Consider the following 17,682-nt stretch of genomic DNA (forward strand, 5'->3'; position numbering starts at 1 on the left):
TGACGCGGAAATGTATACCCGAAATGAAATCTCCCCTCCACCGTTCCGCGGTCGTTAATCCAATGATTATTTTCGCTTTGTTATTCATCGTGGTTGCACTCGATGAAAACCGAGATACCGTTTTTGTTCTATCTATTCTACAATTAATCGTCGAATCGAGAGCACTCGTTGTTCAGATGGCGCGCTATCGCGCGTGAAAAGGACAGGAGAGGAAAAGGACAGTAACAACACCGCGAAGATAAAAATTACAGGTTATGTCGCGGGAATAAAGAAGTTTCAACGGCGGCGGCGGTGGTGGTGGCGTCGCAATTTTTCGCGACATATTTCATCTTGGAACTCGCGACTGCGTTAATTACGAAAAAAACTTTCAAAAAATAAACGAACACAAATTTCAACCATGGAAAAATACAGTCTTTTCCACCGCTTCTTTCCTTTCTTTCAGAGATATATATACTTCTCTCTCTCTCTCTCTCTCTCTCTCTCTCTCTCTCTCTGCTGGAATAGATTTCGAAACGAATTTTCGAAATGAAATAAAATACGTTCAACACGTTTATATAAACACGTCGAGTTAATAAATAAGTTTGGTTCGCTCAACAGAAATTTGAAAATTGGAGAGAACGATTCAATAAATAAATTATTCTCGTTCGAACGAAGTAAAACGAGGCAATAAAATTTTTGCAATGACGATCGCGTTCGTTTTCGAGACACGAATGACGAATGTTCTCAATACACTTTTGATGCCATCTCTTCGCTTTTTCCCCAAGATTTCACATTCCAAGTTTTCGCGACTTTTTCTTCTCATCTGTCTTCGATCTTCACGCCCCCTTTCAACTACGAAAAGAACAACGAAGCATTTCCGTGGCTATGGTGGGGGGAGATGCGCGTTTGAATAGCGGAATAAATGTAAACGGGTCGTTTACGATATAAAGAGAAGAATTTCGCCGGGAAGAATGTCATCGTTTTAAGCGATGCACGAAGACGAATGAAAATCCACGAGAGAATTTTTGGCGAAACAGGCCGTGGAGGGAATTCGGTTATATTCGCTTCACATGTATCCGAGAATCGCTTTGAACGGGGTGCCTTCGCAAACATGGCGGAGTTGTATGATAATTTTTATCCAGGCAGACGAGCGAAAGTCACGAGGTCGAAGATAAAACTTCGGTCAGAAAGGGAGGAAAGTCATTTTTCATCGAATCAAGGAGGGTTATTTATATTAATTCGGGGATAAAAACGGGGGGAGAAATCGTATTAAAAAATATTATCGTCGAAGAATACACGATCAGAATGTTTGGAGTGTTAGGTAGGTAAATATTGGCAGGAATATATCTCTGTAAAAAGAAAGAATTGATGGAAGATAGTCGTTGGCCTTTTCCAAATTTCCCTGCGCTCACAAGAATTGGATGAATACGTTTATGCGAATATTAGATATGACGTAGAAAGAGCATTCCTCAGTGATGAACGTAGATCCTCTCATATTTTAACTCAAAAGAAATTGGATGCACACCGTGCACATTTATCTGGATTTGCTATTTATATATATATATATATATAAAACATTTTCATACTTTCAAGGTGCATTACACAGAAATCAGCAAATTAGAGGGAAGGGATATAGAAGTAGAGATTCTTGATTCTTGAAGTAGCCCCTCAAAAATTAAAATCAAATGGATTTTTACAATTTAATGCTTTCCAAGTGTCGGATTAAAATGAAGCAGTGGCAGGCAAAGCGATGACGAAGACGAAGACGTCCAAGAAGGTAGTCTTAATGGGAGCGGAGAGATGGCGAGATTGAATCTCGAAGAAGAAGAAGAAGAAGAAGAGATCCTTACATCCTTTTCCTCGCTTCTACATTTCCCTGAAAATAAAGCGGAACAGGGATCACTTTGACGTTCCCTCGCCGGGACGCGAAAAGATTTTGTCGTGGAACCAACTCCAGCCACTTGGCCAGAGAGGCAATTCGTATACGTAAATATACATTACATTTTATTCATTCTCTCGTCGCAATGAAATTGAATACCTGCTTCCGCTCGCGTCTCCGCCATTCCGTCCTTCGATCTGCCTCTCTCCCTCTTCTTTTCCCCCTCTTTCTCTCGCCCACAGTCCTCGCATTTCGGTTGTGCAAGCAGGCAACCAGCCAGCCAGTCAGAACTTCTCGTTCCACGGGAACAGACGTTCCCCTCCCCAAATTATTATTATTCCAACCACCACGTCCAATTATATCTCTGTGAAACTAATCTGTAAGTTTCTTTGTTAAATTTCGTGCTCGCAACTGGTAACAGGATTTTAAAAGCATAACTCGCCTGCCTTTCCCGTTCAGTCACGCGAGCCAACCAAGTTGCTTGATGGAACACCGGGGAGGGGGGAGAGAAGGAAGGAGGGCGCGCGAAACCGTGGCTGGGTTTATTGCTCCTTCGTTACGCCGATGGGAATATTAAGGACTGCCATCTTCCAGGATTTATATATACGTATACGTGTATAACAAGATTGCACTTAACGAGCGACATTCATCATGCCATACACAGAGAGAGAATGGAATCGATGCCGCGCGTTTTCCTAAATGTGAATTAATGCGTCTGGATTAATGCGTGTTTCGTCCTCCCTGTTTTGCGTGTACGCAAAATATCGGTTCATAATTGTTGATATTTTTTTTTGATCGTCCGTACGCCAGAGTCTACTATTGCGAACTCTTTAGGAAAAAGAGTAAAATTACGAAGAAAGGATCGTGTATATTTCTGTTAAAATTTTTAATTTTCAATTGATTCCGCCTTTCTCGATCACCCTAAAAATTGATCTATCAATTTCTCTTGAAATTTTTAATTTCATTGAAAAAAATTCGTGTACGCGAGCACGCGAAAAGGTTTAATTGCTTTTATCTTATTTCGTGACGGAGATGGATGGAAAAAAAAGGGGGGGAAAATCGAAATTTATTATTATTACACCAAGGAGGCGTTCTGCCACCATTTTTGGATCGCTGATAAACGGTGGAACGCGTTGCATAAGGTTGGTACACGTGAGAGATACGCGTTTCCTTGGCTTTACGTGAAAGGCAACCGCCGCCGCTAGATGTTCCGCCGGCAAACTTTCACCCAGTAATACCATTCTCCCGTGCATGCGCGTCTTGCACGATTCTCACGAATATTTGCCATACACTCCGGCCCGTTTGCAAACCATATTTATTATGCGTTCGCTGGTCGGAATACCAATGTATCGTAAATTATACCCCTCCCTATGTAGTTGTTTTTCGACTTTATACCTTGTTTCATCTTCCACTCCTCTTCTTCCTTTCGTCTCGTCGACGAAATTAAAAATTATCTTTCGTATGTAGAATTTTTTTTTTTTTTTTTTTTTTCGATAAAAATCATTTGACTTTTGCAAACTTTTGAAATGACCGATTTTACGAATTTTCTGCCTAAAACCGTGCGAAAATAAATATACAATTGTGCAACGTTTGTCGCTCATCGATTTTGAACTGGATGAATATTACGCTGAAATACTTCGACATTAATTTTTTCGATTGTATGTTATTGAAAGAGAAATATTTTCTTTTTTTTTTTTTTGAAATTCGACGTGAAAAAAAAAAGTGACAAATTGACAAATATAATTATAAAATTATAAGGGAATTAAATTGATCGAATTTATTTTAAATAATAAATTACAAACACATCGATAATCTCTGATTTAAAAAAATTTATCAAACATGTTAATTTATCAAACATCATTGCCATTTATACAAGATTCCAAGTCTTCAGGACTTGTCTTACACACGAAGAACGAGAGTTGGAATGGGGGACAATCGCCAACAGAAATTAAACTAACCTGGCTAATAATGGTGACACTGGAGGAACACGAGATTAAAGGCAATCTCTGCCCGTTTACAAGTTACAGAAGAACAATCCTGTTCCGTTAGAGATCCTTTTTAATTTTGCGTCTCACTCACGAAAGATCACGTCCAACCTCGAAAGCATCTGACAGCTTTCTAAAGCGAGCGCGAAGCTAGTTTCACGATTAATCAAAATTAAAAGGCTATTCTCGAGATATAAATAAAAGAACTGAATAGTCTTGAAAACGTCAAAGTGCTATTGAAATGGCTAAATTTTTTTTTTCTTATTCGATTGGTGGTTCAAACGCAGGAACAAATTTTATGAAAGATAAATAGAAAGAGATTGAAGGAAATTCCGAATTTGTAAATGATGTCTGTCGAGGAAAAATTATTTTTAACGATTCTCACGAAATTTTCATCGATTCGGGAAAGATAATTCTGGTTTTTGTGATCTGAAAATAAAGACGAGTCGAATTTTCAAAATTGTATTGTACTTAAATTATATTGTAATTACGTTGCTTTCTTTTTTATAATTATATACACATTGCAATCATTCTTAAAAAAAGATTCTTACATAAACATTATCTGTCTCGGATAATAATATCCTCTATTTCTAACTCGTGTATTTTCTAATTTACGTCTTTTTTCATTTTCCAGCGCTCTAAAATTGAGGCACAGTATTTCAAACTTACATTTAAGTTGTAGACAAATGACACGTTCAAAGTTAAAAATTTCAGAATTCGGTGTGCTTGGCGAGTACGTGATATCCGTTGAAGAAGAACGTGCAAAAGAGGAGCGCGGCGATAAGAAAGTGGAAAAGTAGTCGGAAGATTTTTATGAGGCTGATATTACCCTCGTCCACGCAATACTTTTTGGCGGCTGCCGCAGAGCAGAGAGCGTAACTCTCGACGTCGATTTCCGTGGAAACCGGAAATATAACTTGGTCCTCCGTGGCGAGACGTTGTTGAACCAGATACACGCGATTCCTCTCCACTGACCACACTCTTGATGAAATTGACTCAAGGGATCGAAGCGCATCACGGACTCTTTGATACTCCACGAGAAATCTGCGAAGAAGCTTATTTTTAGTAAGATTTTACTCCTCCTTTTCTCCTTTTCATCAAATCCTATCCATTACTCTTATTTCTAGTTTAAATTCCGATCCGTTTTCGTAAAATTTTCTTTCATTTATCATTCACATTTCAATAAATTTTTAATCTAACTTTTTGCATTACAATTGTTTCCCTCTATCTAATTACCGTACATTATTAAATGATCAATTAATTAATTTAATAACGTATAAACATATTGTCATTCTCAGAAGCTTGGAAAATAAAAAGATAATTTCCAAGGGGAAAGGAAAATATTTTTACTCCTTAATCTTCGTTAATGCTGCCTACACAATGGGAAAATTCATGTCTCGCCCATTTGTCTCCGCTTCCACGTGCGCTGTGTATTATGCGCAGGTTATAATTAGTCAAAAGTATATTGTTCCATTGTTTAATCGATTAGCGCAATTAGATGCAGCAGCGCGCTATAATTTCCTCCGAGCTGATAAACGGTTGCAGACGTCGCGTTCACGGCAACCATGTGCAACACGTCCCTAAATTGTTCATCCGTGTAGATCGATGGGATGCACTCGATTTCGCTCGATTTCGGCCATCCGACGTAATTGCGAAAGTTCGTTTACCGGATGTCGTTTCACTTCTCTCGAGTAATAAAGACGTAGCATAAGTTCTCGCGAGCAACGCAGCCTCGAGACATTAACTTGGAAACGAATTTACGATTTTCCGATGAGCCGCGAAATCGAATTCGCGGCAAAATATTTGCTCGAAACTTTGCATTCGGTGCTGTTCGACAGTTGACTGCGGATCGAGTGGTAGACAATCGCGGGCAATGTTCGGCAAGTCTCGGCTAACATCGGCAGGTCTCGGCTACTACCAGGCTATACATAAGAAGATTCAGTCGAGTCTAGAGGTCTCTCAGATCCTCACTTCGCTAGTTTTGCTGACGTTAATTTTCGCTTTATCGTTTCCAGAGGTAAAATGAAAAGTACTAGCTTAAAGTATCAAGTTTCAATTTGCCATTTTGCTAATTTCGCAATTCTTAGCTTTGCCTTCAATATTATCACCAAGTAACCGTTTAGTAGATAATGAAATAGCACGATGTAAAAAGTACAATAAACCAAAAATCGAAACCTCTTTCTTCGCTAATTCTGTTAAGGCTTAACTTTTATTTTCAACATTATTTCACGGATAATAATGCGTAATAGAAAGTATAATAGACTTCATGGAACCTACTTTACAAGTTTCATAAACTTTAACTTTGTTTTCCGTATTGCTCATGGCCATTTGCTGGCAACAGAAAATGTAATAGATCTAATATAGGGCTCACTTTATTAGCGTTAGTTTTGCTCTCAGCATAACCATAAGCAATATGCAATGTAATAAGCTTATTAAGGTCTAAAATTCCAAAGTTTTATTCTAATAGTTCCACTACCCAGTAGTAGTTTTATCCTCATCATTGATCGATAGTAAACTAAAATTTAAAGTTAAAAGTACCCACTCCGCTAATTTCACGTAACTCATTAACTGCAAGCACGGGCAACAGGCAACGTAATATGTAATTATAGATTTCAAATTTTAAGTCCTCATCCCGTTAGTTTTGCTTCAGTATCGCTTATGGAAAATATCCATGGAAAATAACAGATTGAACAATAATGTTCTTTACGTCAATATCCAAAATTTTCCGACCTCTACCAATTTTTTTGTTAATACAATTCTAAACTTTTAAATACGTATCTATTATTAACACAAGAGTTAAAATTTATAATATATTGCGACTTATCAAAATGACGAATGAAATTTCTACAACGGATGAAATGCAGAACAAATGAAGGTGATAAATGTTTAACTCTCAAAGTGGATGAAAACTTCTGAAAGGGGCAAGTATAATTAAAGAAATATTTTTCTTTCCACTTACCTTAACTCAAAGCGCAATTTTTTTGCAATTTTATAATGTCGCAAGCAGCGTGATTACTGTAATTAAGGTCAAAGGGAGTGCAAGTGTACTAAATCACCGACATCTTTCCTATCCTTCCTAAAGAAAGAAGGCATTGAAAGCGGGGCCAAGATTATTTACTCGTTCATTAAATAATTAAGATTTACCCGTTTAGATTTAAACATACATATCCAAACTGAAACAAGCTTCAAAGAAACATGAGGCCAATTGAAATTAACAGTTTCAAACTAACGTACTACATGCACGTGTAAACAGCAGCATTATTGTGTCTCGCTGAATCTCGTTCTCATTACGCTACACTAATTCACTTTATTTTATAATGTCTACGGCATACTGCGATCTTATAACGGTAATATTAAAGCCTTTATTATTGTCAAGTATGAAACCATGCGACTCGGTTATTAATATTGCCGTTGTTTACGCAAGAATGAATTTAATTATGAATGTATTAACTCTCGAGCCACTGGTTTCGCAAAAATCCGAGTTACTTCCCTCCAAACCACGTCCGTTTTATCATAAAAATGTTGATACCCTCTAAAAATACCTTTTTATTAGAACAATATATCCGTTTCATATTTATTGCCAAAACTTCTATTTCGCACAACGATGCCCTTCGCTAAAAACTTCTTTCAACTTTTTCCACTCTTCCGACGAACTAAAAAAGCAAGTCATATTAATCGAATTGTTCTAAAAATATTATTATCAGAGTTAAGAATTAATCATTAATAATAACAGTAAGTAATGAATTGACAATGTCAAAAAAAAAAATAAACAGAAAATCGTACATTCTTCTCGAATCGGTTTACTCGACACCGATACTACTACTCTAGAATTCACAAAACGGTTGAGGTTAAGTTGCTCGACGAAGGAGATCCAAGACTTGCCCAAGAAGGAGACACATCGACGAAAGATTTTCGGGTAAAGTTTGATCACGCGGCGTTGCAGCAGGAACCGATCCGTGCCCGGCAAACGGCGGTGCAATAGTAAAAGTAAAAGTTATCCGGAACTACGATTTAGCTACGAATACGAAAGTAAACAGGTTCGCTCACAGGCGGCGCCGTGTTCGAGTCGCGACGTTGAGAGAGAGGGGGGGGGAGGAGAAGTGGAGGGGAGAGAGGAAGTGAAAAAGGCAGTCGAGGAAAGAAGGCGAAAAGGAAAACAGTGGGAGAGGAAACTCGTTTCTCCCTCGCGGGGGAGGAGGAGGGGGGAGGGGGGAGAGAGAGAAACTTGCGAACTCCGTACTCTGATTGCTTTTAAAAATCGCGAGTTTGCCCCGGCAACGAGGAAACTTTCCGAAAATCTTGACAGCTTTCATTGAAATGCGTTTCTTTAACCGGGCCACCGGCGTGATTCCAACTTTTTCTTCCGAATGCAGAGGAAGGAAACCGGTGCGGCGGCGCGACCCGACCGAGTTTGCACGACCTTCCACATCTCTGTTCGATTCGATCCGCGTCCGTGTAAATAAGGAAATATCGTTGATACAAGTCTTACTTACTTGTCGTAAAATTTATACGATTAATAGTTGTAATACATACATACATATTTCTCGGTTTGAGAAATTTCAAGACGATAAAAATTCAAAATAAAACTTCTATGTTATATATAAATAAATATGGAAGAAGAAGATATTGAAAACTTTTTGAATCGATTGTATGCGCGATTACCTTTCTTTTTTGGCTATTATTATCGGAGATCTTTCAAAACCACGAGTATGTTTGATAAACCTTGTACCTTTTTTGGAACGATAATTGTGGATATTTCCAGATATCGTTATACCTTTTCTTTGCCCCGACTAGTCCGAGAATCGTGTCGCAGAGTGTGGATGGCAACCATTCAAAGAGCACCACCAGAGTCCAATGCAGCGTTACTATAGATGTCATGCCACGGAAGCCGAAAGTCGGATATGTAAACTTTCGGTTGGCTCGCTTAGATTTCTTAATCAGGTCGCTCCATGTGCATCCTATCGGGATCGCGTTGTATATCACTGGACCTCGTGCATCTTTTCTATGACAGTCAAAACATAGAAATATTATTAATTCTATTCTTGATTGTGTTTAGTCAATTCTATTTTTATTACAGTCGTTCGTACAAGTTACAAAAAATTAATTCGTTTATTTTTTTTTTTTTTTATTTAAAATTTCTTTTCGATAAAAGTGTAATTACGCGTAAAGAGCATAATTTTTTTTTTTTCAACGGAATATTACCTCAAAGGAAGAAAGTGAGAACGCTGGAGAATTTCAGTTTTTCCGTTTTAAATATAAAACTTTGTAACCGATACGATAAAATAAAATTTTAAATCGTTAATTTTTAATGAAAAATATTCCCGGATGAAATCGTATTTAAAATTGAAAAAAAAAAAAAAAAAAATATTACTTCACACAAAACTCATTATACACGTATAAACTTTTCGAACAAAATCAGAATCGATAAGAATCGCGTCGGAATACCTTTTGTTTCTGATGTAAAATATAGTATTTTTATAATTGATTATAAATTCTTGAGTTAATTGTACGTGATAAAAATGTATTAAAAAGAAATAAATAGGTAAATAGATGCATTAACAGTGGCAGGGATGCATTATATATGCGAAATATAATTCAACTCCGTGAACGATCCACCTCGATACCAACCGTTCAATCCGTTTGACGTCATTCCAGTCTGTGAAGCTCAAAGCATTTTCCAGGGTAAGATTAAAGGAAATAACTTCTCCTGTACCCTCGTAAACCCGACATACTGATTATAATATATACTATATACACGCATATATAAATATAGACCCTCAAAACTTTACAACTTTGACCAACCATTTTTATTGAAATCCGACTTGATTGCCAACTTTTAAAAATACCTTGCCCGTCATTCGCTCTTTTTCATCTTTTTTCGCTTAAATCAAATCCTCGTTCTCCCGACCCATCCTAAGGCTAAATAATATTTTTGTATACCGAATTTGTGTTCGAACCTACCTTACCTTACATCTCAACAACTCTTCAGAAGATGAAATATCCGATCGATATAATATCGATCTTTGGAATGATTGTACATAAAAGGACGAGTCGTGTTCCGTGCAGCGATCAAACACGAGAGAATTATCAAAAGATTTTCCGGTAAATAGAACGAACGTTTTTTGCAGCTGAAGCTCCGACTTATTTAAATTAAATGTTGATTTATTCGCGTTTTATATACACAAGTGAAGAAAAATAAAATAAAGAAGCATGAATGTTAAAACGCTAAAAGTTTGCGAGAATTGGATGCTCGAGAAGAGATCGGGTCGGTTCGGCTCAGATCGTGTGAACTCGACTTCGGTCGGATCTGCTCGGGTCGAATCGGCTCGAATCGGATCTCTCGCTCGAAGTATCTCATAGTTCGAGAACATCGGGATTCTCGAGAATTTCGGCATTCTTGAAGATGTCAAGATTCTCCAGGATTTTGAAGATGCTGAATAATATATCGGAATTATTCGTTCACAAATTAAAACAAGAGTTTTCAAATTTTCAGACATTTTAATTTTCACATTTTCGATTCGAATGATTACCACTGAAAGTTGTCCAAATTGCACTTAGTATATCGGTAGTAGGATGATATTTTTCTATATTTGCGTCCAATACCATTGGTAAGCTCATAAACATGCTTCATACTTCATTAGTTGCAAAATTGTGTCGTGGCAACTAGATAATCCGCGAATATCTACTCATTTCGGTGTATGTATAATTTCTGTCCATTTAAATATTAGATTTACGCGAATATAGGTATTTAAACCGGTAAATCGTCATAATACGAGTTTCCTCTGCTATTACTCGATACACCAAACATTGGCCGCGTAAACTGGCTCTGCTTGCCTTTTGCCCCGCTCAAAAGAGATTTGAATGTTCTTTTGAAACGAAACCACCGTTCATTTCGCGTAAACTTTAATCGCCTACATTTTATAGCTCCACCACCGAAAAAGGCAACAGGCTATGGATCCACACAGAGCCGTGGTTTACGCGCACCGCGGTTCGATTGTTTCTCGTGTTATTACATTGGTTTATTGGATACCGTTTACTACCGTTTTGTTTTTCGCAAAGCTACCGCGCAAATTTAAATTTCCCTTTTGCACACCGTTTTTATGCATCATTCATCTATTTTGTTACTTTTCTTTGATTCTGTTTCAATTTTCCTTGCCGTTAACTGTTAATTTCTCCGACAATAAGAAGAGAAATTATTAAATTATTTTGTAATTAGTTTAAAGTAAGTCGAGAAAACGGATGTTTTCGAGTATATCGTTATTTGATGTCCATTCGCGTGTTTAATTAACCGCAAGTTTAATATCCGGCAAAGCTTCTTCGATCGAGCTGCTTTCACAGCGAGAAATTAAAACATAATTTATTTGCATTCATACTCGGTATAAATCAAGTCCAACGTTATCTCGCAAATAAAAGTAATAAAAAATTCCAAACATTTTGTATCCTTTTCTAAACTATCTCCATTCTTCTAAATCCACTATCATCCAGACTCCTCATATATATTTCCTCGCCAACGATTAAGACGATATATTCCGATCGACCATAACAGATAATTTCGACAATCGAATAAATCGTAATCTGCTCGATCCCTACCCGACACCGTTTCATCAAACCAGAGCGACGAAAAGCGACAAGATGGAAAGGATGGTACTCACGAGGTGGCTCGTTCCCAAGCAACAGTGATCAAGGTGTTGACCGCCAGATCGATCGGAATAATTTCCGCTTGAAGGCTCGGATTGCCGAGGACGTGGCCCGCTCCCGCTATCAAAGCTGTCGATCCTTTCAGCGTGTCCACGAATCCGGGCATCGGCTCGCGGAGTGCGGGCCCGACCAACGGAACCCGCACCAGCGCCACGGGTCCTCGGTCGCTCTCCCCACCCTCCCCGCCCTCCTCGGCCACTCGGTCGCCGCTCGCCCGCTCGAAGATGCTCGTCGCCACTACCACAGCTTGGACACGCGACGATCGTTTCGAGAGTCGAAATATCTCGTCGCACGGGCCACCGGCGTGGAACACCACGCTCACGTTTCCCAACAGCTCCCTGTCCTCCTTGCTCGTGCCGAATTCGTCGTACATCAAATTACCCTCCAACGCTTTCACTCGCGAAAGAGCGTTCGGATCCTCTTGTCTCAGCCTCTCGAATCTGTAACGAGAAATTGGTGGACTAAATTGGATCCCAGATTTTTATAATAACAAGATGGCGGAAATAGGTGGAAGTAGATTTTTCTTTAATGTTTTCTTTTTCTTTTTCTTTTTTTAAATTTGAATTTTTATGAAACGAAAGTTGAACGGAGATTTGCATCATATTCCTCGAATATCGAGTTTATATAATGCGAGTTATTTGTTTTGAACGATTTAAATATTTATTCAATTTAGGTATCGCGTTTCAAAATTGTTATATAAGCCACTTTATTTTCACTTTTTATTAGAAATCTTCTGTTCGAGATACACGTACTCGATCCACGTACCGTGGCCAATCTTTCGCAACTACGAAGACTCTTGCATAAGCTTTATTATCTTATTACACGATAATTGATCTATTATCGCGCCAATTTCTTCTCGATACACTCTTATTCCTTCGTGAATCGAAAACAGGTAAATACATATATCCGCGCGTAATTACGTATTTTATTTTTATTATCTTAGCAAGTGAATCCACAAGTGAATGGAAGCGTGACTGAAACGAATAATTTTCAGACGTGCAATAACAACCGGTTTCGCGCAGTTAATACGAAGCGAAGAAAACGTGTTAACGAAAGTGAATTTCTCCTCGGTCGAATTTTTTCTCGCGCGTATTTACCTTCGTAATTATGCATTTGCTTCGCAATACATTTATTTAATGTGTCCGTAATTTAAAGAGTTTTTTAAGAGCAAAGGGAGATAATAAATTTATATATAAAATTGAGGATTCAATTATTACATATCCAGGTAATCAGATGAGATTGATACATCCGTCTCAAATTTTCACTCTTTTCATTCGTAATTATCGAGTAAATTTCTTTCTTTTTTTTTTTTTTTTTTTTTTTCAATGTTCGTTTCGTAATTCGAGAAATCTAATCAGATTTTTCATCTTTACGTCTCATTCGCAATATTATTCGATAATATCGAACTCGAATGAACGGAACAAATCGAACAATGATCATGCGCCATAGCCAACAATGCGCAACGAGAGACTAATCCGTCACTCTGTCTAATGGGACGTTAATTAGAATGGAAGACTACAATGGCTAACGAATATGTACAGCTAATGATGATAACGTACAACAATATCAGGCGAATAAAAATAAGCCCAATTAAATCGTGAATTGATATACACGAATGTTGCGTGACGACGAATCGCGTTTGCAAAAAGAGTGCAAACGATATATTGAAATGCGATGAAAGATAATCTCGATTTCCAATATGTTTCGAACGACGAGGGAAAAGTGTTCTCACAGTGATGAAAAAAAAAAGAATTCTTTCCTGTTTACAATTTTAATGTCTGCTACGATGAAAAAAAAAGAAGGATATAATATTTTCTGATAAAAAAAGAAAAAAGATATTCCTTTCTTTCGTCCTAATTCTAATATTCCTCTACGGTGGAGGAAAGATACACTCGAATTCCTGATTCTTCTTTCACTCTTGATATTCTGTCTTCGTTCAACCCATCTGTTACAATTCTAATATCTTTTTTAACGAGAAAAATAAAAGATACTACCTTTACTATGGCGAAGGAAAGATATTCTTGATTCTTCTTCTCTCATCGATTCTAATATCTTTTACACTCTCGATTATTGTGAAGAAAGAATGATACTCTTGACTCTGTCGTTTTTTCCACTCATCCATATTGCGATTGTAATATCTTTTACTTTGACATTATCTCATTATGACAGAAACAATGATATTCTTGATTCCGATTCGTCTTTCCATCTCTTGTAATATCTCTTACAACGAAAAGAAAAGAAAAGATACCTTCTATCATCTAACCTAACCTGACGAAAGATAACGACAATAAAAAAATAGATCTCTTTACGAAAAAGAAACACTCTCGATTATCTTACCGTGGCGAAACAAAGATATTCTTGATTCCAACGAATCTACCTAACCTAACCTGACGAAAGATATTCCACTCGTCAAATATCTTTTACGATGACGGAAAAAAAAAAAAAAAAAAAAAAGATACCCTCGATTCTAATATCTTTCACAATAAAAGCAACGAAAAAAATATTTATGAAAAAGAGGCACCCTTTCGATTATGGAGAAAGAAAGAAAGATATTCTTGATTCCATCTGTTGTAATATCTTTTACGACGAAAAGAAAAAAAAAAGATATCATTTTACTTAACCTAATCTGACGAAAGATATTCACTGGTCAAGTATCTTTTACGATAAAAAAAAAAAAAAGATATCCTCGATTCTGATATCGTCAATTCAAATATCTTTAACGACAATGAAAAAAAGACACTCTTGATCACCTCATGGCGAGAAGAAAAAAAAACATACCTTCTATCATCTTACCAAATCTAACCTGACGAAAGGTATTCACTCGATTCTAATATCTTTGATAATAAAGACTAATCTAAAACAAAATAGACCTCGCTACGAGAAAGAGTCGATTACCTTACCGTGGCGAAAGAAAGATATTCTTGATTCTGTCGTCTTTGGTGAATCCGTGGCGGGAACGAACGATCGCGTATACCTTCACGCGAGGGAACGAGCGAAGGATCTTCTCGAGCAACGCTCGTCCCACGTCGCTCGTCGCTCCTGTAAGGAGAAGCTCGCGATCCGCGTACCAGTCGCGCAGAGCCATGCTCGTTAACTGACCGATCGACCGATGGAAAGCGACCGTTGCATTTATTTTAACCGTCGCGCCGCTCGTCCCGCCATCTCTTCGCTCCTGCATTTTCGACCTCCTCGCCCTAAGAGATCGCGAATCTTAGAAAATTTAACGCTTAACGAAAAATGACGGTGGAAAAAATTGTGATATCGTCAATGAGAATGTATGAGTTTCTCATTAATACTGTTTCTTTCCTTTCTATCGCCATTATCGTTAGTAAAAAATTGATCGAAATTTTCGAACGATAAATTGCTGACATTTATTTCGCTCGTCGAGACTGAAACTTTGAGAAATTCGAAAACAATCGATCGAATTTTTCCTTTTTCCTTTTTTACAATTTTAACTAAAATCGTAAACGCACGTCTAAATCGATTCGTTCTGATCCCTTTTTTTTTTTTTCGAAAATTCGACGATGAATTTCGCCCGTGGTTTATTGGAAAACAAGCTCGACGGATATAGTATCGGCTGGAAAGTTCGCAAGCAACAAAGTGAAAGTGGTGAAATTCGCGAGCGAACGAAAACAATAAATTCACGGAAGCGAGTAGGAGAGCGGAGAAATTAAAGGAACTCTGGAGGGTAAAGTTCTATTTCGACCAATTTGCCCGTCAATTTGCCCGTCTTAATGGGTATTTACGAGCTGTTGACTGGCAGAGAAACGAGGAATTTATTTATCGATAAAATTAATTGACCACCTCTCCCATCCTCGCCCCCTCGAAACTTCATTTTAACGACGAAACTTTGTCATCGGCCAGGAAAAATTGTTTCCCGATAATTTCCAACTCCTTTCATGTTTAATCTATAGAGGAGTTAAATATCGAGGGATCATGGATATAGTCGCGTCTTTTCGTTCGTAGAACTGGAATTTCAAAGATAGAAAAAGAAAAATAATAATAATAATAATAATAATAGTGTAAACGGAATTAACAAAATTGTCGATAAGCGAAATTGTCGATGTATCTTGCATCGATTTGCAACGTGACGTCGAAAGAGAAGAACCAGCGTCACCGAGCCGAGGAATTTGAGAAAGCAGCGACAGAAAAGGAAACTGATTAAGCAATCACTCTATATAATATTCGTCACTTGTTTTTCGTTTCAGTAAAATTTCGATCAAATTTTTATATTCGTTCCTTGGCCAGAAGAGATCAAAATTAATTATTTGAAACGGAGGGCAATGTTTCCCCGAATTTGCATTCCCTCCATTTATTGGTTAAGTTGAAGATGTTTGCGTTAAGATGGCCTCCTTGTAACACGATACGTCATTGTCCTTGTTGTGTATCGCGCTCGGACCGAACGGCAAACGAGGAAGGGGGAGCAGTCAGTCTCCTTGATCCTCCTTGCACAGACGTCGTGCTCCTTGGCAAACGTTGGCTACATCTCCATGCAAATGAGAGCGATGCGCGGCAAAATTGCCACCAACAGCATCGAGTTTGCTTTTGCCAAATAGCTGGCTCCGTCATTGTTGAGAAAGAACATGGTTGAACGTGACACGCGTTTATTCGTAACGTTAGCGAATTCGCCAAGATGACGGTTAGATCGAATCCGTTACACTTTCGCCTCGCTAGAAATTCGAATATCGGATGGAATAATGGGAAAGACGAAAATTTAAAGAAATTAATTATTAGTAGTTAATTTTTAAAAGTGTGTATATAGTGCGTGGATTTATTTGGAAAGGCACCTTGAAATATAAATATGGGACGGCAATATTTACTTGGCAATGACCTTGAAACTCACGGCTCAGAAGTACACACACGCAAATCGTGATACACTTCGTGACAAAAGTTGAGCTAACCATCCTTTGAGATGAATAATGAAGAAATATAGGATAAAGGAATTTAATTCAGTTGAAGCTATTTTTCAATTCGAAGAGAATTTTTATACGATTTGTTTCAACAAATTCCATCACACTCGCCATGATGAATTTAACTTTCAACTATACGCTGTATTATACTCTAACACTCTTTGTGGGAATTTGATTTATTAGGATCGAACGAGCGGAGAGATGAACACGAGATGATTTGAATAACAGGTTGGTTTGGATAATAGGGTTTTACAGGCTCTCCGTTGCACAAACAATTCCTCTCCGCCGAACGATAGAGCCGATAGACAGCCGATAGAAATCGAGATCGAGCGGTATTTGCTTGTTTCGCCCGAAACCGGAGGCGCGAGTCCTTCCGTGTAAACACGGAGAAAGATGGAAGGATGGAAGAGGGGAGAGAGAGAGAGAGAGAGAGAGAGGGAAAACTGGATGGAATTTTACCGTAAACCGTCCCAACGGGCCGAACACTTTCACGTTCCGACTCGAATTGGCCTCGATTTGGATCCTCCGGTTTGGTATACCATCATTCGGCCAAAGCGGATGGCAAACTTGACATCAACGATCACTTTTCCAATGAATACTAATACAGCCCGCCCGAGAATTGGCTCACGATGCACACAATCGCGGGGAACAATGGCAGGGGAGAAATGAGAACAATCGTTAATTTGCATTTGCACAACGGGATGGAAGAAAGTAAGTCTGTTAATGTAATATAGTATATATTAAATGTGAATTATCAAACTGAAATAATTACGAACGGAACCGTGTTGCATCTTTTTCGTTTTTTTCATCTAACAAGACAAAGTACAAATATTTCTTGGAAAGAAAAAAAAAAAAACTAAAAGTAACTAAAATACTGAAAAATATATTGTATGTATATTTTAGGAAAAGTCACAAAGTTTGATAGCGATATGATAACTTTAAATATGTTTAAATATACGAGTATAACGTTTGAACATGATTTGACCGTGTTCTGGTAGGTTTAGTGTAAGTTAACTGCTGGAAAGAAGTCTCGCGGGACGGCTGAGGGGCAAGAAGGGTCCTTCGCTAGGACCGTTTATCCCCACTTCACACGCTTTGTTGACGATCGTGACACCGCACGCTACATAATAGTAGAAGAGCTATAATTTGAAAGTCGTTCAAAGTCGTGAAAATTATTTTCATTTGCGAAGTTACGTTAGGAAGTGTTTTCGAAACTATTAATTATTTTGAT

General features: G+C 37.9%; 2 protein-coding genes and 2 long non-coding RNA genes across 4 annotated transcripts in view; 2 read left to right on the top strand and 2 right to left on the bottom strand.

The window, feature by feature from the left end:
* Positions 1–1,631: 1,631 nt before the first annotated feature.
* On the bottom strand, positions 1,632–2,259 carry LOC147657197 (uncharacterized). Its single transcript, XR_015292939.1, has 2 exons — positions 2,018–2,259; positions 1,632–1,855 (listed from the first exon to the last, which is right to left on the bottom strand). It is a non-coding gene; the product is annotated as an uncharacterized LOC147657197 (long non-coding RNA).
* LOC147657198 (uncharacterized) lies at positions 2,140–5,042 on the top strand. The gene is made up of 2 exons (XR_015292938.1): positions 2,140–2,237; positions 2,318–5,042. It is a non-coding gene; the product is annotated as an uncharacterized LOC147657198 (long non-coding RNA).
* On the bottom strand, positions 4,292–14,640 carry LOC100869591 (putative fatty acyl-CoA reductase CG5065). The gene is made up of 4 exons (XM_003693875.4): positions 14,442–14,640; positions 11,496–11,981; positions 8,618–8,845; positions 4,292–4,887 (listed from the first exon to the last, which is right to left on the bottom strand). The coding sequence occupies exons 1-4, from the start codon at positions 14,624–14,626 to the stop codon at positions 4,554–4,556; spliced, it is 1,233 nt and encodes a 410-aa protein (XP_003693923.3). The 5' UTR covers positions 14,627–14,640; the 3' UTR covers positions 4,292–4,553.
* Positions 14,641–16,895: 2,255 nt separating this feature from the next.
* Positions 16,896–17,682, top strand: part of LOC100863787 (zwei Ig domain protein zig-8-like) — a 119,910-nt gene continuing 119,123 nt past the window's right edge. The window contains exon 1 of the mRNA XM_086910747.1: positions 16,896–17,162. Coding sequence (XP_086766873.1) covers positions 17,081–17,162 — 82 coding nt within the window. The 5' untranslated portion in view covers positions 16,896–17,080. The remainder of the gene's footprint in view (positions 17,163–17,682) is intronic.

Source organism: Apis florea, unplaced genomic scaffold (genome assembly GCF_048593485.1).
Source record: "Apis florea isolate Af1SG1 unplaced genomic scaffold, ASM4859348v1 contig_3203_pilon, whole genome shotgun sequence".
Lineage (NCBI taxonomy): Eukaryota > Metazoa > Arthropoda > Insecta > Hymenoptera > Apidae > Apis > Apis florea.

Excerpts from the sequence above, each read along its gene's own strand:
- LOC100869591 (XM_003693875.4), bottom strand. The coding sequence starts at position 14,626 with ATGGCTCTGCGCGACTGGTACGCGGATCGCGAGCTTCTCCTTACAGGA. Across the intron at positions 11,982-14,441 it reads AATATCTTTCTTTCGCCACG|ATTCGAGAGGCTGAGACAAG; the intron begins GTAAGGTAATCG and ends TTCTCGTTACAG. Across the intron at positions 8,846-11,495 it reads GCTTGGGAACGAGCCACCTC|AAAAGATGCACGAGGTCCAG; the intron begins GTGAGTACCATC and ends TGACTGTCATAG.